Source organism: Pelophylax lessonae (assembly GCF_965119305.1).
Source record: "Pelophylax lessonae genome assembly, chromosome: 3".
Classification (NCBI taxonomy): Eukaryota; Metazoa; Chordata; class Amphibia; order Anura; family Ranidae; genus Pelophylax; species Pelophylax lessonae.
In genome coordinates, this window is record NC_138770.1 from 278557246 (window position 1) to 278583305 (window position 26060).

Consider the following 26060-nt stretch of genomic DNA (forward strand, 5'->3'; position numbering starts at 1 on the left):
AGCGTTTTACGAGCTGAAAAATGTTTAGGTGTGAACAGGGCCTAAAGGCCCGTACACACGTACCGATCGTCGGCATACAAACGTCGGTGGACGAAGGATCTGCCGATTGTACGCGTGTTAGTATGGTGCCTCCGACAGATGTCTGCGCACAATCCGCGGACAAAAGTCTTTCGTGCAAACATGAAAATATTTGTATGCCGACACCAGAACGGACGATTGTTCGCCTGTCAGTACACAATTCGGCCGACAGACCGCAGATTTGCAAGACTGGGCATGCTCAGAAAATAGAAAACACAGGGAAAGTTAACCATTACATGACATCACTTCTGCAGTCGGCGGACAAAATTCTTGTGCTGTCCTTGTGCTGTCTTTGCACTTTTCAGCAGACACCGACATCCCGGGGAGAAAAGAGGAACATTTGTAAGCCGACCATCGGTACGTGTGTACGGGGCTTAAGTGTAATGTGTATGACCAGTAATTTGTAGGGGCATGGAAGCAAACTCAAAACATCGAAGTTCGAAGAATCTGGTGCTGTCTGCAGGGTCTCATGAGAAACCTTAGCAGTAGCATTGCTAGATGCTTTTTTTTATTTAGCTGGATGTGTTACATTTTTATTTCTATTGTACATTTTGGTAAATTAAGCCTTTCTTTTTGACCTCTCCTATAATGGTAATGTTGACCATATATTTTTAAATGTTTATTTTGACTATTTCCAAAAGTGCAGGCTTTATGAATTTTAAGAATCGAGGTGGATTAATCCGGATTTAACAAAGTAGCTAAATTTCTTTATCGGCCTTGAGTACCATCAAGGGCCAGGTGTCGGCTTTGGCGGTCTTCTTTCAATGACCTTTGGCCACACACTCCCTGGTGTGTACCTTTCTTCAGGGTATCCAACATTTGGTTCTTCCAATGCGGGCTCTTTTGCTGCCTTGGGACCTCAATTTGGTGCTTTCGGGCTTCCAGAAGCCTACCTTTGAGAACCTTCTGGAGATTCCCCTGCTTACGCTGTCCCAGAAGGAGACTATCACCTCTGCGTGCAGGGTGCCGGAACTGGTGTCGTTCTCCTGTTGTTCACCTTACCTGGTGATTCACAGAGATAAGGAGGGTCTATGCCCCCTGACCGTCGTTCCTTCCAAAGGTTGTCTTTGATCTTCATTTGAACGAAGACATGGTGACCTTCCATGTGTCCCAGGCCTAAATATCCGAAGGGAATTGCCTTGCATTCCTTGGTTGTGGTCCGGGCAATTAGGGTGTACCTAGCAGCTACAGAGTCTTTCAGGAAGTCTGACTCTATTTGTGCTCACAGATGGACCTCGAAAAGGGTTGTCCGCTACCTCTGCGACCATTTCCAGATGGATCAGAAAGACGGTGGTTCAGGCCTATTCCATCAGGGATCAGGTTCCTCCTTTCCCTGTCAAGGCACGCTCTACTAGGGCGCTTAGTGCCTCCTGGGCCTTCTGTCATCAGGTGTCAGTGGCGCAGGTTTGCAAGGCGGCCACCTGGTCATAGGTGCACACATTTTCTTCTTTTTTTATTCTTACAAAGTTTTATAAAGTGGATGTGTTTGCATCTGCAGATGCTTCCTTTGGCCGCAAGGTTTTTGCAGGCTGCTGTTTAAGAGGACCTGATCCTCTTTGAGGGTGTATTGTTTATTCAGGTGGGCTCTGGTTGTTTGGTTTAGCCCCTGTTGCCTGGTTGGCTAATGTTTAGCCTTGGAGAATTTTTTGGTTGTCCCCACCCCTCATATTTAACACTGCTTTGGGATGTCCCAATGGTTATGAATACCAGGAGCGGTGTCCGTCAATGAACGAAAGCGAAAATGGGATTTTTGACTTCTCGTAAAATCCATTTCTCTGATGTTCATTGAGGGACACAGCACCCACCCCTCTGTTATTCTCCTGACACTGCTTGTTACAAAATTGAGTGGCTATAGAAGAGAGGGAGTATTTTCTGCCTAGTGTCCTACTCCTGTAGGGGGCAGTACACCCCAATGGTTATGAATACCAGGAGCTGTGTCCGTCAATGAGCATCAGGGAAATGGATTTTACGGTAAACCAAAAATCCCATTATTTCTAAATGAGGATTTTAGAAAAGAAATAAGTGTGGCATGAAAGTACAGTATATAAACTTGTAACTATTAAAAAAATGAATACATTTAGTGAAAGCCATTACAGTTTGCAGTGATAACCCATAACTCTTTAATATTGTATTTTTTGTGCCGCTAATGTTGTATTCTGTTTGCCCTTTCGGTTGAAGTTTGACTTTTTTCCTTCCACTTTTTATAGTTATCCGAAGGCGGTCTGTACGTGTGCATGAGCACATTCCTGGGGTTTGGAAGGGAGCACGTAGAGCGACATTATAGGAAGACTGGGCAGTGTGTTTATATGCACTTGAAACGTCACATAAGACAGGTAAGATTACTACAATGATCTGTGCTTTTAACTGAAAGGAAGTCTATTATTAAGCAAAATACCTGTGTAAGAAGCTTCATGTGCTGCCATTCTTTGATTCCTGGTGTGTGCTAGACTTTAGACAGTGATGTGACAAGAAGTAAAATTGATCAAGTTTGTTTTTATTACCCTGGACCTAGTATACAGACTTTGAGATAGGAACGTCGGCTGGTATTTTGCTTTATGATAGAATCCTTTTAAAGTTTACATATAGGATATATCCTTCCCCCTATCTGTTGTCCGATACTGATCTTTACATTTACAAGTATCTGAAAGTGTGGTGATTTTTTAAAAGGACCCCTCAGATGGTTTACGCAGTATACAAGTTGACTGTACGCTGGTCAAGATTTGCTTATCATATGATTAACTTTTTGTTTTTAATTTTAGATAAAGTAGGGAATATTTTTATAGTTGAAACCTCACTCAGTTTTTTTTTTTTTTTTTTTGCCCTTGTGTCTTGTTGCGGAGATTTTCCTTCACTTCCTGTCCTGTGTAGTTTGGAGACCCTGGCTACCTTAGTTTGCGCACCCAATGAGAGCCTTGACCCACACAAATCCAGTCCTAAACTGTCTAACCGACAGAAAAGGAAGTGGAGCAGCGGCCCAAGGCATTGTTGTGGGCAGCTGAAGCCGGCGCGATCCTCTTCTGCGTCCTCTTCCGTGTCTTCTTCTCCCAGAATGCGCCTGCACCAGCCCTTCTCGTCACTTCCGGTGCGGCGCCGCATTCCTCCACAGCTTCTGGGCATGCCCAGAATCTGTTTAGCAGGGAATGCGGCGTCGCCCCGGGAGTGACGAGCGGGGCCGGTGCCGTCGCATTGATTCCTGGGAGCGATGACGTTCAGCTCCCAGGAATCATCGCAAGACAGGAAGTGACGGCGGAGCCGCGGCACAGAGGGAGGAAGTGCAGAATAGGTGAGTATTTTCTATCTAGAATTACAAGGTGAGTCAAAAAAAAAAAATATACCTAACTATCCAATTCCTTTTCAGGTGAAGAAGATCCAGCGGATGGGCACAAAATCGATTAGGTCGATTTTGTGCCCGGAACTCCGCTTTAAGTCTATTTTTCTTTTTTTACTTTAGATCTGTTTTAACTAATTTATCAGTCCCTTCTTCATAAATCTATTTGGCTGCCAATTCTATTGTTTTATTTATGTATATATTTATATTTTAGTGTGATGGATTTAGCTCCTGTAAATTCTCAGTTGTAAAGATCTGCTTTAAAGTGGTATTAAACCCAAAAGCAAACATTTATTATTGCAGCTTACCAATTCTTAGATGTGGTGACTTTATTCATTTTCTTTTTTAGGCTTTCTTTCCTTAATTTTATCCTTCTAAACCAGCCAGTAAGTCTGTTGTTTTTCAACAGAACATACTTGCCTGCAAATGTAGCAATTCGATTGTTGAGACAAACAATTTACCACTGACAGGGGTGCTTGGAATGATCAGCTTTTATTTATTCATGTAAAAGAAGAAAACTGTTGCTGTAACTGCAGTGTGAGCTAGAGTTTGCTTCAGTTTAATGTATCCAAATCTGCTAGTCCTTCAAAAACTCCCTTCCCCCCAGACTGACAGTACTGCTGTCTTAAGGTGCCCCCTGTGCTCCTTCATCCAGAGTATAGGCACCCTAATACAAGAGGTTTCTTACTGGCCAGATCACCAGGTGAAAACCGAGGGAAACAGCCTAAAAAAATAAATAAATAAATAAATAACGCAGACACTAAGGGCTCTTTCACACGGGCGTTCCGATCAGATCCGCCTGTCAGTTTTTTAGGCGGATCTGATAGGATGCCCCATTCAGCCCTATGGAGCAGCGGATGTCAGCAGGGACATGTCCGCTGCCATCCGCATCCGATCCTGTCCGTGAAATCCAGACGGATGGAAACCCTATTTTCCATCCGTCCTGGGGATCGGATGGGATCTGATGATAGCGGACAGGTGGTCCGCTCTCATCCGATTCCCCATAGAGAGCAATGGGGCTCTGACACCTCCCTCTCCGCACACAGTGCGGAGACGGAGCTGTCATCCGCCGGCTCAGCGGGAATGTGGACTGTATGAAAGGGGCCTAAATCTAATGATTGGTAAGCTGCAATATTTTTTTGATTTAGAGTTTATTATCACTTTACCTAATTTTATCAGTCCCTTCTTTTTTTGGTTCCAAAAAGTATTTGGCTCTCATCTCTAGGGTTTATATATTTTTAAGTATGTTTTAGTGTCATTGTTTTAGTCACTTCAAGTGTCGGTTCACACTATGGCGATCCGACTTCGGGGCGACCTGTGAAGTCGCGTGCACCACGACTTCGGCGCGACTTGTACAGACTTCACATAATGGAAGTCAATGCAAGTCGCTTCGATGTCGCCCCGAAGTAGTACAGGAACTATTTTCTAAGTCGGAGCGACTTGAGTCGCTCCTATTAGAACGGTTCCCATAGTACAGAATAGACCGCGACTTGTCAGGCTGACCAGTCGCCTGACAAGTCGCGGTAGTGTGAACCGGGACTTAATGCTCTGTTTATTAGCAATGCGTACAATGTTGACACCATCTTTTTAAAAAAAGCAGCATGTCCTAAGCCTGCCATAGAATAATTTTGTTCAAAATTGTCATTGTAAGAACATTTGTTTGATTTTCTAATGCTGAGTAGAGTCAAATCAACGTTCATTTTTGACCACAGTAATGAATATATTCGAATGGGCAGGATGGAAATTTTTCCTCAAATGAAGATTCCTACATTTCTAATAGTGAATGTGGTTTTTGGATGGGGAAGTCTATTTGAAAATACGAAAAATAGTGAAAAAGCAAACATTTGTGAAGTACTTTCGAATTACATTTGCCAAGTCGTTGAATGTACTAATGAGAATTTCCATACAGATGTTTGTACGAAAGTCTACTGATGCATGGCCAGCGTTACTTTGCTAATGACTTGGTAGGGGCTCTGTGCTGTCCTGGGGCTTTTTACAGTTGTTAATTGTTTCTTTATATGTTTAAACCCTTATTTGATGTGTTTGGTTGTCTAAATTTAAAGTGTCATTAAATCGGTATCATTAAAAATTATCAATAAATGCTGCATTACATACTCACTCATTCATGATGGGATTGATATTCGGAAAAAAACTTGGTTGAATCTGCTGTTCTCTATCTCCCCATGGGGCAGTAGACAGGATCACCCTTAAGTACTATAATAAATATTACCTAAAATAAATAGACATACACCATTTGTTTGGATAAAAAACGTTATAGGCCGCGGCCGTTTATTATTTGTTTGAATAATAAATAAATAAATTTAAAAACACAATAACATGCATAAAAACTGTAACACACCCGATAACCACGATCCAGGCGGTAAATAAATAAATACAAGATAAAATGTATCCAACAACACAAACATATATGTCCCCCTTTGCATCAACCAACGGTGACCCACAAATAATAAACTTTGGCCACGACAGCCAAGGGAGGGGGGGGGGGGGGATGGGTCGGGGGGAAGAAGTAGTTTCTTCTTGGTTCTTCTGAGGTGGTCTGAAGAATAGGCGGCATTTAGCCCCCTTAACCTCCCTGGCGGTATGATTCTTTCGGATTTTAGGTGCTGAAAGCGGTACCATTATTTTGCATGTAATTCTTAAGAATGAGCAGCCCAAACCAACTATTTATATATGATTTTTTTTTTTTTTACTGTGCGTTCTTCTTTATAACATCTCGGGTATGATAAAGTTTGAGACACAAAATCATAAATTATAATATAATAAATAACTATAAATAAGTTAAAGTATGTATGTATGCATACATATATATACTGTGTGTGTGTGTGTGTGTGTGTGTGTAATATATGCATAAAAAGTACAGTAAAGCTGCAGGAAAGGGGAAAGGGCACTGGGGGGGCGGGGCAAACTAATGTGAATTTATTTTATTTTGCATTGTATCAGTGTGTTTGGTGTGTTTTACATTTGAATTTGCCGCCGGTTCCACCCCCTTCCGAACGTCACGTCGCAGGAGACAGAAGCCTGGGCACACAGAGGATCGGGAGGAAGATCCGCCGCCGCATCCCGGGGACAAGGTAAGTAACCCCTCTACCAGGATCCAGCAATCTTCCTAGCAGTACTCCGAGTGTGGCTCGGGGTTACCGCTTTTGGCACTGAAATTTAACCCCGAGCCACACTCGGGAATACCGCTAGGAAGGTTAAATAGCCCTAAGTTGAGGACCAGCTTAAACTAAACTAGTTAGCCCTTTTAGGTGGCAAATTCAAGCGGGGGGGGCCAAAATCTCCCCAGATACAGGTGAAAAATCGGGCGGGAAGAAACCGGGAACCACCTAATCTCCCTAGATACAAGCCCTTTGAGCGGGAAAACAGCCTTTGAAAGCCAGGTCATAAGTTCATTTGACCCTTGCCTCACAGACCATACCTTAACTAGCTAACTATAACCCAACACCCTATCCTGCCCTTTTTCCTTTTATTCTGTCTATGTCCCCGCTGCAGTTGTGGATTTTGCAGAGCAGTGTTGACAGCTACTGCACATGCTCAGTTTTCAGTGAGTTTATATACTGAGCAATTCCTCCTTGATCATATCTGAGCAGCCAATGTGACTATAGAGTCACACATGTGGGCGTATACACAGTGGTAAATGATAGCCCACTCCCTCCCTCCTCCCCCATGCCCACTAACCAGCTAAACACAATGGTGGGTGAGATAATAATTCTTGATGGGGGTAGGCTTCACTTTCCTGTTGTTCTAACACACAGGCTGGATGTGTGACACAGCCTGTGGCTGGCAGAAATCCGCCCACACCATGTTATTGCCAAAAACAATAAAGATTTTAATTTCAAATATATATTTGTATGACAGTTTTAAAGCCGTTTATCTATATTATTCATTTATTTTTACTCCGTATCTCAAATGCTGTTTTTTGTTTTATTTTGAACACGTGACCAGGAGAGGACTAGAAGGTCCTCCTGTTTGTTTCCCTGTAGACAGGCTGGGAAGGAGTTGGGTCATGTGACAGCTGTATATCAATTAGAAAAAAAAAAAAGAATTATTATAATATTTTTTTTATCAAATAATTACAGTGCCATCATCCACATTCCGAAAGAGAAGGGATAATGTAAATTAAACAGTGTGTTTAGTAGAACTTTAAGCTAATAATTTATTTATTATTATTATTATACAGGATTTATATAGCGCCAACAGTTTGCGCAGCGCTTTACAATGTGAAGGAAGACAATACAGTTACAATACAGTTCAAAACAGGAGGAACTAGAGGGCCCTGCTCGTTAGAGCTTACAATCTAGAAGGGAGGGTCAAGTGAAACAAAAGGCAATAACTGTGGGGGATGGGTTGATGGAGAAAAGGAGGTACATTTGTTAAGGGTTGGTAGGATAGGCTTCTCTGAAGAGGAGGGTTTTCAGAGATCGCCTAAAAGCTAATAGAGTGGGGGATAATCGGACAGATAAGGGTAAGGAGTTCCATAGGATTGGAGAGGCTCTGGAAAAGTCCTGGAGGCAAGCATGGGAGGAGGTGATGAGTGAGCTAGAGAGCGGGAGGTTTTGAGAAGAACGAAGAGAGCGATTAGGTTGGTATTTTGAGATGAGGCTGGTGATGTAGCTGGGGGCTAGGCTGTGGATTGCTTTGTAAGATGTTGTAAGTATTTTGAATTTAATTCGTTGGGTGAGCGGAAGCCAGTGGAGGGCTTGACAGAGAGGAGCGGCGGACACTGAGCGATTGGTGAGGTGGACGAGTCTGGCGGCAGCATTCATGATGGATTGAAGGGGGGATAGCCTGTGTAGAGGTAAGCCAATGAGAAGGGAATTGCAGTAGTCGAGGCGCGAGATGACCAGGGAGTGAACTAGGAGTTTTGTTGTGTCTTTGGTTAGAAAGGGGCGTATTTTGGAGATGTTGCGGAGGCTGAGGCGGCAAGATTTGGACAGCGATTGGATGTGGGGTTTGAAGGAGAGTTCAGAGTCCAGGACAACACCTAAGACCTTGGCATGTGGGGATGGGCTGATGGTAATGCCATTGATATTGATATTTATAGAATTATTCACATTTTAAAGCATGCTATAATGAAGTGACTTACTCCAAAAAGACTTTCTAAATTGTGCATTTTATTATGTTTGTGTATGTAAAAAGAACAGCTGCAGATGCTGTATACTCTGAAAGCACAGCAAATGGTTATACCATTAACAACAGTTGGGTTGCTTTTTGTGACCCATTAGGGAGATTCTAAAACCGTATCCTAGTTCTGAAGGTGTTGATTTCGGCAAGGAAAACCTGTGTTTACACAGTGCTACTGAAACACCGGAAATCTAAGAACTGTTGGAGACCAGTTGCAGTCTCTCCTGAACTTTCCACTTGCAGGCAGATTCTTGGCCTGTAGCAAAGCCACCTGTCACAGTTTCATGTTATAAAAACAACTCCTAATCCTACCTAACCTTATCATTATGAGCTGCAAGACAGGGCATCACAACACAAAGGTAGATTGACCTGTTATGTACTGCATATGGGAACAAACAAAGAGTACCTTGGGATAAAGTGCCTTATACACAAGGGTTAAATTCCTAGAGGCAAAGGGGCTGTTCACTTTGCATGGGGATTTTCCCTTAGCTTAGTGAATGTGGTGAAATGAATAATACTCAATCATGTGCAAGGAAGAATATAACACAAAAAAAAAACAAAAAAATAAAAACAGTATTTTTGCTAGCATGTGTAAGCTACTTTTTACCTCATTCACGAAGTAAGGGAAATTTCCCTTTTCAAAGTGAACAGACTATTTGTCTTTAGTAAATCAACCTCATTGTGTGATTCTGAAAAGCACAGTGGATTAGTGCTGCAATATACATAATGTGGATAGCAGTGTTTCTGTGTTGTTTTGTAAAAGTAGTATAAACTTGTAGGACTTTAGGAGGGCACATATAAGTGATACAGGTCATAAAGAGATGGCATCTATTTTATTCCTCACAAGGCCCACTTAAACTACTCATGTCTCTGTCAGATTTTTTTCCCATACAATACACTGGGACATGTTAAATTAGTGCACATGTAAATCTGGCAATAATTTGTCTCTCATTATGTTGTAGCAAGATAGGAGTATGAAACTCTAGCTGCTGCACGCTCATTGTTGGCATGTATGCTGACAAGCATCCTTTACCACCACAGACTGGTCATGATACCACTCATCAACTCAGGCTGAAGGCCATCCACCCAAATGTCCCCCCACCAACTGATCAGCTCATGAACATCCCTGAATACATTGTCAGCCATTATATATAACAACCAGATACATTACTACCAACACCCACTTCCCCAAGGTGAGCAGCACCTCCAACTCACTCATCTAATTTATGAGTTCTCGGGATCTCCCCAATTTATTTCAAGAGGGCCAGGGCAGAACATCGAGTATTGCAGACATTTTTAAATTTAGGGCAGAGTGCAGTGATCGTATGCAGTAACCTATGGCAACCAAATGACTCCCATGGCTAGTAGTAGTGTTGTCACATTCAACTGGACTTATTGTGTAATGTTGAAGATGTTTACAGCTTATCCAAGATTTTAGCTCTAATGAGTGTTGGGAACATACCCTACCATTTATAGCCACACAGGTAACTCAGCCCAAGCTGCTCAGAAGCAGTTTGGATAAGCTGCGAAACGTCTTCATCATTACAGAAGAAGTCCAGTTGAATGTGACTGACTACTTCTAATTATACCATGACCTTTGTATCACCCTCCTAGGTAGGTGCTAGGAAAACACATTTGGTGACTCTATTCTGCTTATAAGGAAAGCCAGATCTGTTAGTTTAGCCTGTCGCATGTTTCCAGGTGTGATTTATTGGGTCTAAGGGAGTCTCCCCACTGTATCCAATAAGGGAGCTTGTTTGCCAGTGGAGGAAACCTAACCAGTAGCACACCAGGGTTTGTGGCTGTCTCAGTGGGTGGGCATTGCTGCAATGCACCCTGGGATTGGCTATAAATCCAGAGGGAGCATGTGACAGGGCGTCTTTTGGCGATAGCAAAGACCCAGGAGGAGGTGGACGGCGGTCTCTCCTGCTGTCGTGAGGAAGGTGGTTCAGGCAGTCGGCCTGTTGAACCAGGTGTGGAGATGGGCTGCAGAGGATCCAGTGTGCTGACCAGTGGAGCTGTTGGGCAGAAGACTTTGGGAAAAACAGTATTGTGAGTACTGAGGGATCTGCTCAAGGGTCTGCCTAGGAGAGGAGACCACTCCAGAGAAGACAGGGGATCAAGGAGCCAGCTCACACAGAGTGTTACAGGAAAGGGGGTGCCAAGTAGTTAACCCTGACGATTAGGTGCAAAGGGGGTGCCAGGAAGGACCCTGAAGTTGTTCGGCAGTACAGTCTACTTCAGAGTTACCTCAGGATACAGTTTACCTCAGGAACCTCGATTACTTATTTCACAGCCGAGGGCAAAGTGAAGCAGCGGCCTAGCCATGACTAGCTCTATTCAGCGTTACTCAGCGTTACTCAGCGTTAATCAGCGCTTTTCAGCTCTATTTAAGTTTTCCCAGCCTATTGTGCATAGTTCTTTAAGTTGGAGTATCCCACTCATTCCCTTCTCCTATCCAAGTTCCAAAATAAAACCTAAAAACCAAAGATGCTGGACTGCTTCTTGTCTGAGGTAAAACGCTTGGAAAAATGCCAGACTGTTCTGTTGTTGCTAATGGTAACCCAGGGGAACCCACACACAGCAGCTCCCATGAGAGTAGTGCTACACCTTGATAAGTGAGGATCTTCACAAATGACTTTTATGGTTTTCCTCTTACCCCTTTTCCTCTCAGATTACCACACTTTGCACAATCTAATTACAGTAAAACCTTGGAATGCGAGCATAATTCGTTCCGGAAGCATGCTTGTAATCCAAAGCACTCTTATATCAAAGCTAATTTTCCCATAAGAAATAATGGAAACTCAGATGATTCGTTCCACAACCATTTATTCATAAGTCTTTCAGTTTATAATCTATATACAAAGAATATAGCAATGTGATAGGTTGTGTCATCATAAAATGTCCATCCACAAATGGCGCCTCCACAAGGGGATTAGAAGCAAAATCCAGCAGGAGCTACAGAGTATAAAAGAGAAGAGAGGCGCCTCTTAGTGTAGCAGTATGGGGACATTTAATGAAGGTTCAACATTTAGCAACTCACATGGTTGATGATTAAAGAGGCACATCTAAGTATGCAGGCATCCGGGGTAAAGCTGTCCACATAGACCATCTTCTGAATCACTGGCTCTCACCGATGTCAGTTTGCAATTGTGATTGGGAATACTACCCTGCAGTAGAGTGATCTGAAAGCGAGACTTTGATTCACTCATGGAGTGCAGCGTGGAAGGGTGTGATGAAGATGGCAGTGCGGAGGATGGTCTATGTGGACAGCTTTACCCCGGATGCCTGCATACTTAGATGTGCCTGTTTTAATCATCAACCATGTGAGCTGCTAAATATTGAACCTTCATTAAATGTAACCATTTTGCTACACTTAGAGGCGCCTCTCTTCTCTTTTATACCCAGTTGTTACATGATACTACTTGTATATCAAGACATTGCTTGTATATCAAGTCAAACATTTATTTTAAAAATTTGCTTGTTTTGCAAAGCGCTCTCAAACCAAGGTTTTACTGTTAGGCTCCATGTACACGGGACGCTGGAAATGGCCGTTTAGGAGCAGTTGGGCGTTTTTTTTCAGAAGCCCCTGAACCCATCTACATTTTATCTTATCTGTCCATGTACACCAGGTCGTTTACAGTCATTTGCAGGCAGTTGCGTTCAGGGACTGTTTTTAGAACGCAATTATTTGCGTTCGAACGTGTGTCTCCCGGCGTTTCAAACGCACAAACGTCCGAACGCGTCCGAACGCGTCTGAACGCGATGACCCGCGTTTAGCGTTCGCGTTTTTCCATTTTAAAGGGGAATAATTTTTTTGACCTCTAGGAACGCTTCTAAACGCAAACGCCCACAAACGCTGCTAAACGCCCGCTAAACGCGGGTACAAACGTGACCAAACGGACTTTTAACAACGTCCCGTGTACATGGAGCCTAAATATGAACCCTGCTAAGCACAAATGTATTTAAATTGTTAATATACTATTGTGTGAGCTCCAAAAACAGCAACACTTTAGTGAATCTAACACTGACAATGTATTGGGATCCCATGCTCCAGCAGTGGCACCAATGAAGAAAAAATAAATACAATTATAACTTATTATTCAGAACAGATGCCATTGTTTTGTTCAGAATGTTACATCTCATACGGTCAGAAAAGGAATACAAAAAATGAATCAAGGGGACCTATCCTTTCAGGGCATTATGCATGAGATGTGATGGTGCAGTGGCAGAGGTGTCCACATGCACACCATGCCTTTTGCTAGGTGGTTACAAGCGGTTGTCCCAGCATCCAAAACTAGGAGAAATTTTTAATAGTTTGTTTAGAGAGCTAAAGAGTTTTACCATTAAAAACTGTAGATAAGAGAGCAGCTCAGTTCCTCTATAATTACTGTACAGTATCTCACAAAAGTGAGTACACCCCTCACATTTTTGTAAATATTTTATTATATCTTTTCATGTGACAACACTGAAGAAATGACACTTTGCTACAATGTAAAGTAGTAAGTGTACAGCTTGTATAACAGTGTATATTTTCTGTCCCCTCAAAGTAACTCCACATGCAGCCATTAATGTCTGAACCACTGGCAACAAAAGTGGGTACACCCCTAGATGGAAATGTCCAAATTGTGCCCAAAGTATCAATATTTTGTGTGGCCACCATTATTTTACACCACTGCCTTAACCTTCTTGGGCATGGAGCTTCACAGGTTGCTACTGGAGTCCTCTTCCACACCTGCATGATGACATCACGGAGCTGGTGGATGTTAGAGACCTTGCGCTCCTCCTCGTTCCATTTGAGGATGCCACACAGATGCTCAGTAGTGTTTAGGTCTGAAGACAAGCTTGGCCAGTCCATCACCTTTACCCTCAGCTTCTTTAGCAAGGCAGTGGTCATTTTGATGGTGTGTTTGGGGTCGTTCTTCTGGCTTCTTTCTGGGATGACAGCCATGCAGACCAATTTCATGCAGTGTGCGGCGTATGTTCTGACCACTGACCGGCTGATCCCTCGCCCCTTCAACCTCTGCAGCAATGCTGGCAGCACTCATACGTCTATTTCCCAAAGACAACCTCTGGATATGACGCTGAGCACGTGCACTCAACTTCTTTGGTCGACCATGGCGAGGCCTGTTCTGAGTGGAACCTGTCCTGTTAAACAGCTGTATATCGAGCTGCAGCTCAGTTTCAGGGTCTTGGCAATCTTCTTATAGCCTAGGCCATGTTTATGTAGAGCAACAATTCTTTTTTCAGATCCTCAGAGAGTTCTTTGCCATGAGGTGCCATGTTGAACTTCCAGTGCCCAGTATGTGAGAGTGAGAGCGATAACACCAAATTTAACACACCTGCTCCCCATTCATACCGGAGACCATGTAACACTAAGTCACATGACACTGGGGAGGGAAAATGGCAAATTGGGCCCAATTTGGACATGTTCACTTAGGGGTGTACTCACTTTTGTTGCCAGCAGTTTAGACATTAATGGCTGTGTGTTGTTATTTTGAGCGGACAGCAAATGTACACTTATGCAGGCTGTACACTCACTACTTTATTTTATTATATCTTTTCATCTGACAACACTGAGTCCCGGTTCACACTGAGGCGACCTGGTCGCCTCACAGGTCGCCGTAGGTCGCCTCCCATAGGGAAGCTGCGGACCCGTTCTAATAGGAGCGACACAAGTCGCTCCGACTTAGAAAAAGGGTCCGGAGCTTCTTTGGGGCGACCAGGAGGCGACCGCCATAGACTTCAATGTTATGAAGTCCGTGGCGGCCGCTCCGAGGTCGCGGTGCGAAGTAGCGTCGCCCCGATGTGAACGGGTCCTGAAGAAATGACACTTTGCTACAATGTATTTACAAAAATGCCAGGGGTGGACTCACTTTTGTGAGATACTGTATATGGTGAGGAAAGTAGCAGTTGTAGACTCGTTTCAAAGGTTTTCTATGCCAGATTTAATTTGAGCATGAGAACCTATTTCAGCTTCAGTGTAGCTATAATTTCTTCTCCTGACATTGCTTCAATATTTGCAGGTTGTCCATTTAAAAATCCATGTTTTAAGCTTCTTGATGACATTTGAGCCTGTTAGAGAATAATTTTCCACCATGCTCTTCAAGCTTTCTCATCATGGTGGTCATAAATGGATGTTGATATGACCCCACTAACCACTAGAATATCAAATGAAAATGAGAATATTCAAATACAATTCTACCAGTGTATGGCCAATTTAAGTAACTTAGAGAACTTCACCAGTCTTAAAACTCCTTTCATGCGGTCCTCAAAACAGTTTGTAAGGAACCCTTATTCCTTCATTCAGAAAATCCCTGCCATTCATCATCTTTGTACAGGTAAAGGGGTTTCACCACTTAGTGTAAACTTGTGCAAATAACTTCTTCCAAAAGGAGAAAGGTCTGAAGGTGGTATTGTAGAAATGCACTACTCATTGTGTTCTACTTTGATGTTTGTTAACGTTTGCATTTGCAATATTTTGTAATTGAGACAGAGAGGCTGATTTACTAAGGAAATTGGAGATCTTCACCCGAAAATTACATGAATATTCACTTCTGTTATCCAATCATTTTACAAGCAGATTATTGTTCATGTTGAATGCCCAATCATGTGAAATGTAGACTAGACGGCCAGAACAGTTTAACAACATTGCGAAGTGTGGAGAATTCTCACCATTAGGAGTCTTAGATATTTAAGGATCATGAGGATGAAACCATTCAGTGGTGCCTTCAAAGAACTCAAATATCAGTTTTGGAGCATATTATCGCAATGGTAAAAAAAAAAAAAAAGCCATTAATGTAATTTTAAGCTTTTGCTTATAACTTTAACAGCTTTTTTTTTTTTGATTATGCCGCTATGAGCTGTACAATGTATGTTGTATTTGTATATTCTAAATTGCTGTATGTGTACTGCTACAGTTATTTTAGTGTTGACTCTATACCTACGGTATGGTATTTATGGTTTTGTGAAAATCAGAGTATTTTAAGCAATAAGATCCTAGTCAAGAATTTACATTTAATGATTGTCCGCATCAGTGTTTCTCAAAGCCAGTTAATAGCAACAGGTTATATTTTTGTGAGTTTGTTTTTGGAAAAACAGTTTAATCCACTGTTGAGCTGTGCCCATCAAGGGTAATCCTCAAAGCGTGACCTGCTGGGTGCTTAAACATGCAGATGAGAAGCACTGGTTTTAAATGCATACCAGCCGAAATTATTGTAGGACTTATTCTAATATTTTGGTTTTTAGAAAGCAACTGGAGCATCTGGTGGAGCACTACCAAGACGGATCAATAGCAAACTATTTTTAGGTAAGCAGAATTATATTTCTGTAATTGCATTTTAATACTGACTGTTCAAATATGTGGAACAATTTGTGTATTTTTTAGAGCTCACAACCATTCCATTATTCTTTGTGGTAAATGCTTTCCTACCTTTCCAACTTCCTATTGGGTGGAATGGGAACGTCCCACTGGCCAGCTTACAGTTCTGACGTAAAATACATTGGTGGTTGGAGGATGATCCTGGGTAAACAGAGTGGAGGCCACTCTGACATAAACAGAAAGGAAAAAACAAGAAAATATAGCAAACTGGAATATAGCAATCTTGGCCTTTTTAACATATAGGAGCAATCTGATCATTAACAGTTACTAAACATGGGCCATGTTTACAGCTGAACTTCAAAAAGATACGTTGGTCCAGCTTGGACCAATGTAAGTATATATTGTCTTGTTGGAATATTAATCAAGTCTCCACGAATTTTACCTCAAGTTGTACTGAGCTGTCGGACTTTTTATCTTTATACTTATTCCATGCCTGTGTAAGTGAAAAGTCACTGTAGTAGACGCCGCTGCTACTACAGCGATCACAATGGTCTTTCGGGTCCTGTGCCAAACAGCTGCTCTTCTGCATAGTGAGCACAGAGGTTCGCTCGCTTTGCGCGGTAGTGCACAAGGTGTTCTGTGATTGAACAAGGTGAAGATTGTGACATTACCACCACACCACTACCTCGATCAGTCAGAGAAATATACAAAGAGTTCTGTGAATGCTGGCCTTGCTGAGTGAGCTATCCCCTGTGTTCACTATGTGAAGGTCAGCTGCTGGACACAGGACCTGGAAGATCCCAATGATCCCTTTATATTTGGTATACATAATATGTACTTGCATTAGTCCAAGATGTACATATTAGAGCTGCACGATTCTGGATAAAATCTCACGATTCTCGGCATAACATCATCTTTCACATTATACAAAAAAAATTGGGCTAACTTTACTGTTTAGTTGTTTGTTTTTATTCATTGAGATGTATATTTTCCCCCGAAAATTGCGTTTGAAAGACCCCTGCGCAATATATTGTGACATAAAATATTGCAACGACCGCCATTTTATTCTCTAGGGTCTCTGCTAAAAATATATATAACGTTTGGGGGTTCTAGGTAATTTTCTAGCAAAAAATACTGATTTTAAATTGTAAGCCACAAGTGTAAGAAAAAGGCTTAGTCTTGAAGTGGTTAAACTGACCTCATTTACAGACCAAAGTTAATTCCTTTGATCTAAAACAGGGGTGTCCAACTCAATTTCATTGTGGGCCGCAACAACATGGTTGCCCTCAAAGGGCCTGTTGCATCTGTAAGACTAGATGTCCAGAGCACCCCGCCCCCTTCACATCAGCTTTCAAGAGTCCCTTACGCCACAGTGCACCCCCCTTACTTTGTTCTGCTGCCGGGAAGAAGCTGGAAACCAGAAAGTGCAGGGTCTGGAGGAGGGCTGGAGTCTGCTAAATACTAAGACGGGGGGGGGGCAGGGATGAAGGGGTGCTATGGCTGCACAAAGTGTTACAGGATCTGTAGTAGGAGTTCTGTCGTCGTCTCTGCTGTCGACTGCTGAGATGGGGGGGGATTAGGGACGAGCCTCACCATGGCTGCACAAAGAAGTGCAGGATTTATAGAAGGAGTTTCGTTCTCTCAGCTACTGAGACAAGGTGGAGTGGAGACAAGGGGAGTGCTGCAGGAGAGGTGTGCAGGCCACATTCGGCCTGCAGGCCTTGTGTTTGACACATGTGATCTAAAAGAACGAAAAGATAAAATGTTTAATTTCATCTTTCATTGCTGAGCAATGTTGTGAAAAACTTTGCTGGCTGTTTTTTTCCTTTTTTTATTTTTTATATCTTTGACAGCTCCGAGCAGCGAATGGCTCTGAGCTGTTACATGAATTGAGGTAATGCTGGATTAAGAGCATAGGGGGGGGTTGAATCGAGATCGTGATTTTTTTAATGATCGTGCAGCTCTAGTACCTATGCACAAAAAATACCTAGAGTTTAGCTTTGACTGATTAGTTTTGACTGATTAAACCAGTACTTGGCTGAGCTGTTTTAATCCTAGCCTTAAATTTGAATACTGAAACCGGTATGAGGGCACTTCCGGTTATTTATAATTAAAACCAGCTTTCCACTTCTCTACAGTAAATCCTTGTGAGGTAAGGAAACATTTTTCAGTAGAGGAACAACAGGAACCTTTCTTATCTTGAGTCCCATAAGAGAACTAATAATAGCTGCCTAGATGGTCACTTGTTAGCGGATCTAATTCTGCTGCAGGCATGTCCAATCCGTCACTGCTCTTGTCTTCTGCCTCGGCTGTGTTGTTTTTTTTCCCAGAGTTCGCTATTACCTAGAAGTCCATCAGCTGCTTTACTTCGTCTACAAATCCACAAAAAGTGACAGTCGCTTGTATCAGGTTATAAAAGGTGAAAGATGCATGTGAACTGGGCAATTCATCGCAAGTAAAATGTTCCCAGCACTGCATCCTGCTAGCTGCCATTCAAAACTTAACTATAAATTGTTTTCTAACATTTAGAGATTTTATTTTATATATATATATATATATATATATATATATATATATATATATATATATATATATATATAATATATATATATTAGAAAATCTATATAATGCTACACTGCCATGATAAGGCACCTCTGTAAGGCTCAGTTTACACTTGAGTGTTTTGTAGCTCGAAGCTCAAAAACACTCAACAATCAAAAACCTATTGTTTTCAATAGCTCTTATTCACATCTGAGCGTCCTTTTTAAAGCAAGACGTCTGTCTCTCAAAAAAGTACGTGAGCTACTTTTCAGGCAGAATTTAGCATTTTTTTCCCTATAGACTTCAATGTGCACGCCTAAAAAGCGCGACGTGAGCTTTTTTTCAAACGTTTTTTTGCACGGTTGCACCTAAACAGCTCTCGCTCCTCTTTCAGCAGCATTCCACACTTTTTAGTTTCCTTGGACGTGGCCAAAACCCTTCTAAAACGCACCCAAGGAGGCCTGCCTCAATCAAGGCAGATAAAGACCTCCTGTTTGCACCAAATGCAGCACGTAACAACCACTCATACTCGTAACTAGCATTATAAAGGGGTATGTGGGTGAGGCAATTCAAAACAAGGTTTGGCTACCTTAAGGACGAGTCTGTTAATTTATTCATTGCTGTATAAACTGATCAGCTATAACCTTATGACCATTGGTGTGCACAGCCTATTACATTAGGATGTGCACCCCAGGGCACAAACACACGTGTGTATATCAGCAGAGCAGTAGACAGTGTCAGTAGAGCAGAGATTGGTGTAGTTTTTTTATTTTTTTTACAATTCTTTAGGAGCCCCATTAGGGGCCTATGGTGAAATATCAAGGGTCTAAACAGAGGGAAAGGGACAGAGGTTCCTCAGTCCCTTTCTCTGCAGCCTCAGCTGCACTGGACAGTGAACGAATAGGAAGTGCTCTTTGCTGAGCGGCTTCCTGTTCATTCACAGACTAAAGTACAGTAAACAGTTTACTATGCTTCAGTTAAGAATGAACACAGGAGCGATTTGGTACAGATCACTCACTGTGTTCATTCATCCATCCTGAAACCTCCCCCATTGCAGCCAGTGGAGGGGGTGGAAGAGAGGAGGGAACCTGGCAGCACTGCAAGGGAGAGATAGGATGCCAGGAAGCAGAGGGAATTGGCACCACACAAGGTGATTAGGGTGGGCCCAGGCACACCTAGCACACTCTGTGTGCACACCTATGATTATGACTGCCCACTATCGAATGTTATCCCCCTGTTTAGCTCAGGCACCAGTTGACATTGGAGTTTAGCCAGAAGTGGAAGTCCTGAATGGGCAAAGGAACATTGTATCTTTAAGAGCATTGGGAGGTAATGGGAGGTTGCAGTTTTACCTGGTCATAGCCGTCAATGGTGGGGCAGACACAGGAGGAGTGCACGAAATAAGCAAAATCTGATGCATTGCGGACAGAGATTATGGCTTTATGAAAAAAAGCTTGCGCGGTAGCTTCCTATAGACTTTTGTGAGACCATCTCTTGCCTTGGGAGAAAGACCCATAGACGTTCCCAGCTTCAGACAAAACATTCCTTAAAAATACAGAATATTGGCTACTAAAAATAAAGAATATTGGCTGGCCCAGGGTCTGTTTTTTTTTTTTTTTACAAGTCTTTTATTTACTTTCAACAGCTAGGTGAAAAACAGGCATTTGAATAACGGTCTAACCATAATAGTATATTTGTATTAACTTAATAACTGATTTATATTTCAGATCTTGAAATTGACCCGGATTTCAACAGTGAGGACTATGAGTACGAAGATGAAGCTAAACTTGTTATATTTCCAGACTATTTTGAAATTGCGTTACCTAACATAGAGGAGCTGCCAGCACTGGTCAGTGAAAGTGTGCTGTTTGTTGATTTATGAAGTATAGTGTATTAAGAACCTCTTCTGTTGTGCAAGAATACGCACAAAAAAAATGTTGGAAGGCCAAAGGAGTGTCTATATCTTTCTAAAAGATTAGAAATACAATCATTGAACGTTTAGAAAATTATCAGATTTTTGGGTTATTAAGATTTAAAAAAAAAGTGATCACTGGCTATCAGTCAGTATAAGCTCTCAAATAATCAATATATGTATAAAAATCATTTTAGACGTACTTGCTCCATTGCAGAATATTGAGGCATATTGTGCTGTTCACTTTAAGAGCGGAGTTCCACCCTAGGAAAGTTTTTTTCACTAAAAATACCCCCGGGACAGTCAGGGCTAGTGCATTACACAATGGATAGCCTCTGAACTGTCCCAGGTCGTACTTGCCTTTTTAGAAGAAATACTTGCCTTGAAAATGTCTTGCCTAGTGCTGCCATCTCAGGTGTGGGCAGCTGAAGCTAGCGCGTCCTCTTCTGCGTCCTCTTCGGTCCCACAATGCACTGCACCGGCTCCGCCATCACTTCCGGGGCAGGTGCGTCATCCCTGCACAGCTTCTGAGCATGTCCAGAAGCTGTTTAGCAGGGAATGATGCACCTGCACCGGAAGTGACGAACGGGCCGGTGCAGGCGCATTGATTTCTGGGAGCGATGATGTTCAGCTCCCAGGAATCAATGCAAGGAGGAAGTGATGGCACGGGCCGCGGCCGCAGAGGGAGGAAGAGGAAGAAAGGTGAAGTATATTTTCTTCTAAAACAAGGTAAGTAAAGAAAAAAAAATCGTGATTATCCATTTATTTTTCAGGTGACACAGAGCAAGCGGATGGGGCAAAGTGACTTTTGAGGGTGGAACTCCGCTTTAATACAGTGAACATTAGTAAATGTCAGGGCAAAAAAAAACGTATGCACATTTTCCCATGGTTTATCTCTTTAAAGAACCTGCAAGTATATTGATCTGCCAGAAATGCATTCAGCTCCCAGTTCTTGCTGAGGGTTAAAAACACAGCATTTTTGTGGGCTGAATGGTGTTAGCCCTGCCCTGTTGTTCTTAAGTAAATAAACTGCAACCCTTTTTTTTTCTCCCCAAATAAGGACTGATATTCCAAAGATAGGAACAGGGTGGGCTAATTGAGCTACTTGAGATAACAGAGTAAATGTGGACAGGATAGCTTTGAATTTCTGACATGATCAGTAGGTCTTTGTTTTGCACATATTGAACAGATATTACAAGTCACTTCCAATAGCAAGTATTTCACATTCCACTCCAGGCAATATCAGGCTTCACACTCCAGGCTCAGCTCATCTCCATCTAAGCAATCAATTGTACCCGCAACAGAAATGTTGTATATTAAAATGCAAAATAATCCTCTTTTATTAAAATAGCCAGCAGAAGTTCTATTCTGACATGTTTTGCACTAGGCACCAGTGTTAATTTTGGCAGCAAATTTCAATTTAGTTTTAGTCTTAGTCTTAGGACTAAAATGGCATTTTAGTTTTAGTCCCATTTTAGTCTTCTGCAAGTGTTTTAGTTTTAGTCGTATTTAGTCGACTAAAACTCCAGTATATTTTAGTCAACTAAAACGCCCTACATTTTAGTCGACTAAAACTCATTTTAGTCATCTATAATCAAATGGGTGTAGTGCAATTGTAATTTGTAATGCATTATTTAAGCATTTCTCTACAATTTCCAAACTCATTATATACTACTGCTGGTCCTGGAGTGAAAAATCTAATATGTTATTATTTATGCTTTGAGCATGCAACAGTGTTAATTTTTGGCAGCAAATTTCGATTTAGTTTTAGTTAGTCTTTTGACTAAAATGCCATTTTAGTTTTAGTCGTATTTTAGTCTTAAGACTAAAATGCCATTTTAGTTTTAGTCGTATTTTAGTCATCTGAATTGTGTTAGTCGACGAAAACGTTTTAGTCGGTTTTAGTCGACGAAATTAACACTGCTAGGCACATCACATTTTTGAGAAAGCACTATGCCTAGTGCTAAACATGTCAAATTAGACCTTGTTCCTGCTTGCTTTTTTTAAAAAAGGAAAAGCATTATTTTAATCTCAATGTTTGGCATTTCTGTTGTTGGTACAATAAAACACCTCCAATATGTAACAGTGCAAATGTAGCAATTAATAGAAGATCATTTATTAGTTTACATGCACTTTAACAAAAAACAAGCAAAAAAAAGAACAATTGGGGTTTGCAAATTAAAAGTAACCTCTTCTCTTTCTGCTGATTCTCTTCTGTTTTAATAGGAAGTATGGAGATACCCAACCATTCAATATGTTACCCCATAATATTTTTACATAGGGTCTACTGTACTAGCTGATTGCTGAGTTTATCCTTGACCATTTTTTGGAAAGAAGATAAATATGGAGGTCATAATTGCTATTCTACTGAAAATGGTTATTGCCTGACTATTATGCTGTGCCTCTAGCTTCAGTACTTTGAGTCAGTGACATAGAAAAATATGCAACCGATTTATTATGCAATTCCTATTATATCAATAGGTCGAAGGCATCTTACCCACTTTCATAAAAAAAAAAAAAAAAAAAAAATACATAAGAAATCATGATGTTTATTACACGATTATTACTTTTTTTCAAAGTTACATTTTTCTTGCCTCTTTGTACAGGTTACTATTGCCTGTGATGCTGTTCTAAATTCCAAGTCCCCATATAGAAAGTTGGAACAAGAGTCATGGGAAGACGAATTACAAATATCAAAGTTTGCAAATAATCTTGTACAAATAGACAATGGAGTCAAGATTCCACCAAGGTAAATTATGTAGATAATGTTTTACGTTTGGCCCACATGACCCAAGCTTGCTGACCATCACCCAATGTGATCACGTTTTGTTTCCAACTAGTTCTATTGAAGCTGATAACAGGCTTATGAGAAAAGCTGATGTTTTGGGTTGCAGGACCATTCCGCCGATTCAGAAGTCTGAACCTACCAACTTAATGCTGCACAGACAATGCATCTGTAGTCCTATTTGTGTTCACTTTTGCTGACCCATATTACCCATAAAGAACATGTCCGCGTGAATTTGGAAAAGTGCTAAAGATGTATGCAGGGCTGGTGTTATAAATAATGGGCCCCATACTGCCTACCTGACATGGCCCCGCTCCCTCCCACACCCTAGAAAATATCAAATTATATTGTCACTGAAAATACACTAACATCATTATTATATGACATATTTACCGGACCCCTTCCCCCCTGTCGCCATCCTGAAACATCCCCTTGTGTGTAGGCAGCAGCTGCCAGCGGTAGGGAAGAAGAGGGTACATGGCAACTGATCCCCCTGCAGCTCAGCTGGAGGAAGGTAGCCGAGGAGAAGCCAGCAGCACTGCAGGGGGAGGCAGAATAGGATCAGTGTCGGCAGTAAGGCAGTGCAGCTGGCCCACCTGCTCAGCACGTGCCCAGTCCCAGTAAAGGAGGGCTGGCTGTACTGCCTTATCAGCGGCACTGGATGTATATGTAAATAAGCAGATTCTGTTCATTCCAAAAATTGCTATATTTCCTGCTGATAATCTGGCAATGTGATAAAATTGTCTAAATGTATGTGGTCACTGGTTTCATACGGTGTACATGTGCTGATAGTTCAGAACCTCAGCCACTTACTGAGCTTTATCACAAAGTGGTTGAATAAGGTTACAATTCTACCCTGCTCAGGGATAATGTTTCTTTACAAAAAGAGTGTGCACTAAACCGTTGGAATTTTATCTAGGTTAGTTGTCTAAACATATTTGCTTTGGAGTTTTGAGGTCATATTTTGAAACATTTGTAAACAAATGTAAACCACAAATATTTGAATTTCCTGCAGTGGCTGGAAGTGTGCAAAATGCAATCTTCGAGAGAATCTGTGGCTAAACCTGACAGATGGCTTAGTGATGTGTGGACGATGGTTCTGCTCAGGCAGTGGAGGGAATGGTCACGCATTAGAGCACCATAAGCAAATGGGATATCCATTGGCTGTTAGGCTTGGATCAATAACGCCTGATGGAGCAGGTATGTGTCAGTTATCTTAAACTATATGAATGTTTTGCCCTAAGATTGTGATATCAATATTGGTTAGGACAGCCCATAGATGACTTGATTTTCTTTCCTTCCACTATGGGTAGTAGAATACAGGGAGATTTCTGGGGCCGGCAGAATACATGATTACTACTAGTGCTATAGCCGCCGGCAGTAATCCCATGTAGAAAAATTTGACAGGCTGGTTGTACCAAAGTTGATCGATGTTTGACTTGGGTACAATCAACTTGCGCATACATAGAGAGAAGTTCGACCGATCCCTTCTGAACCAGCCGAATTTTCGATCCATTTGTGGCTGGCTTTAGGATATTGTCCACTTGTGTGATAAGTGTGGCTACTGTGCAACACATTTGTTGGAAGGAAACCACAGTGCATCTGTATTGAATCTAATTTTAATGGTGTTTTGTGGGCTCAAGGTAATCCTAAATACTGTATACAGAAATATGGAGACTGCTTTTGTAACCTCCTGAAAATTTTGTTGTGCTTTTTCACTGGCTGCCTAAAACAAGTATGCAGGCCGAGAAAGTCAGAAGGCCTTATGGGAGTTCCTTACCCAGATCAGTGACTAAAAGTATTGGAGCAAGCGACAACTAGGGAGCTAGCATTCTCCAATGGCAACCTCCATGTTGCATTTCTATGTGACCAGGAAAGCACATGTCACATGTATTTTCTATTATATTTGACCACATGCCTGTAAAGCATACTGTACCTTTCCTGAAGAAAGTGGGGTCGCAGCTGTATACCACCTTTTTTGAAGAAAGCACTTCACTAAGTTGTCTCTAGTGACGGGTCATCTGGCCCTCAAAGTTAAAGTAGAACTACAGGCAAAACATTTTTTTTATTTTTTTTCATTTTGGATAGAGTAAAAAAGGATTGTAACTCCTGTCAGATTTTTTTTTTTTTCGCCATCTGAGTCCCATTGTGGAGATTTCCCTTCACTTCTTGTCTCATAGCCAAATAGGATGTGAGAAGAAATTCCTGCAAATTAAATAAATCCTTGGTGAACCCCCAGGTCACCAGAACTAGGGTCTCCATCTCCTTTCTGCTCTATTACTTTTCTGGGGACAACCCAAAATTTGGGATTTTCTTTTACTTTCACCTTCAAAGTTTATAGTAAACAGGGAAAATGGGGTAAATCTCCCTAACGTGGGCACAGACAGCAATAAAAATTGACAAGTGTTCTAATCCTTCTCAACTCCATCCAAAACCAAGATAAACGTTTTGCCTTTAGTTATACTTTAATCTCTACTGAGGAAGTATGGTGCTTGCTATTGTGTTTCTGCTTCTAAAAAGGGTGTTCCTTGGCTTATGCAATGGTCTGGGTAAATCTGTATTATTCTATGCAGGATCAAGTAGCAGGTTCCCTTTTTGCTTACCCCTTCCTTTTAGCTTCCAATATTTGCCTTCTCATCCTTTCTACTATATTTGCATGCCAGAGGTCAATAAAAATGTCCTGTGTAAGCTCAAAATCAGTCATGGGCTGTTCTTATAAAGAGCTCAGGACCTTACCCCTGCCCTTATGTGACATGGACTTGGCAGTGTTCCAGAGTCACGTGGTTTCTCATATCTAGACCTGTTATTTTACTGCTGTGGGTGAACAGGCCAGTGAGGCAGCAAATCTTAGGTAAGTGCATTAGGGAAAGGAGCACCTTTTTAAGTGGATCTACTGCTTTGCCTTGTGTTAGCCAAGTACAGCTTCACTTCAGGTCTTGCCAAATCACTG

The 26060-nt window shown here is 41.7% G+C and overlaps 1 protein-coding gene across 1 annotated transcript in view; it reads left to right on the forward strand.

Annotated features, from left to right (window-relative positions):
* Positions 1 to 26060, forward strand: part of USP13 (ubiquitin specific peptidase 13) — a 159243-nt gene that overhangs the window by 62679 nt on the left and 70504 nt on the right. The window contains exons 2-6 of the mRNA XM_082248812.1: positions 2286 to 2411; positions 15800 to 15860; positions 20141 to 20262; positions 22932 to 23074; positions 24126 to 24310. Coding sequence (XP_082104938.1) covers positions 2286 to 2411; positions 15800 to 15860; positions 20141 to 20262; positions 22932 to 23074; positions 24126 to 24310 — 637 coding nt within the window. The remainder of the gene's footprint in view (positions 1 to 2285; positions 2412 to 15799; positions 15861 to 20140; positions 20263 to 22931; positions 23075 to 24125; positions 24311 to 26060) is intronic.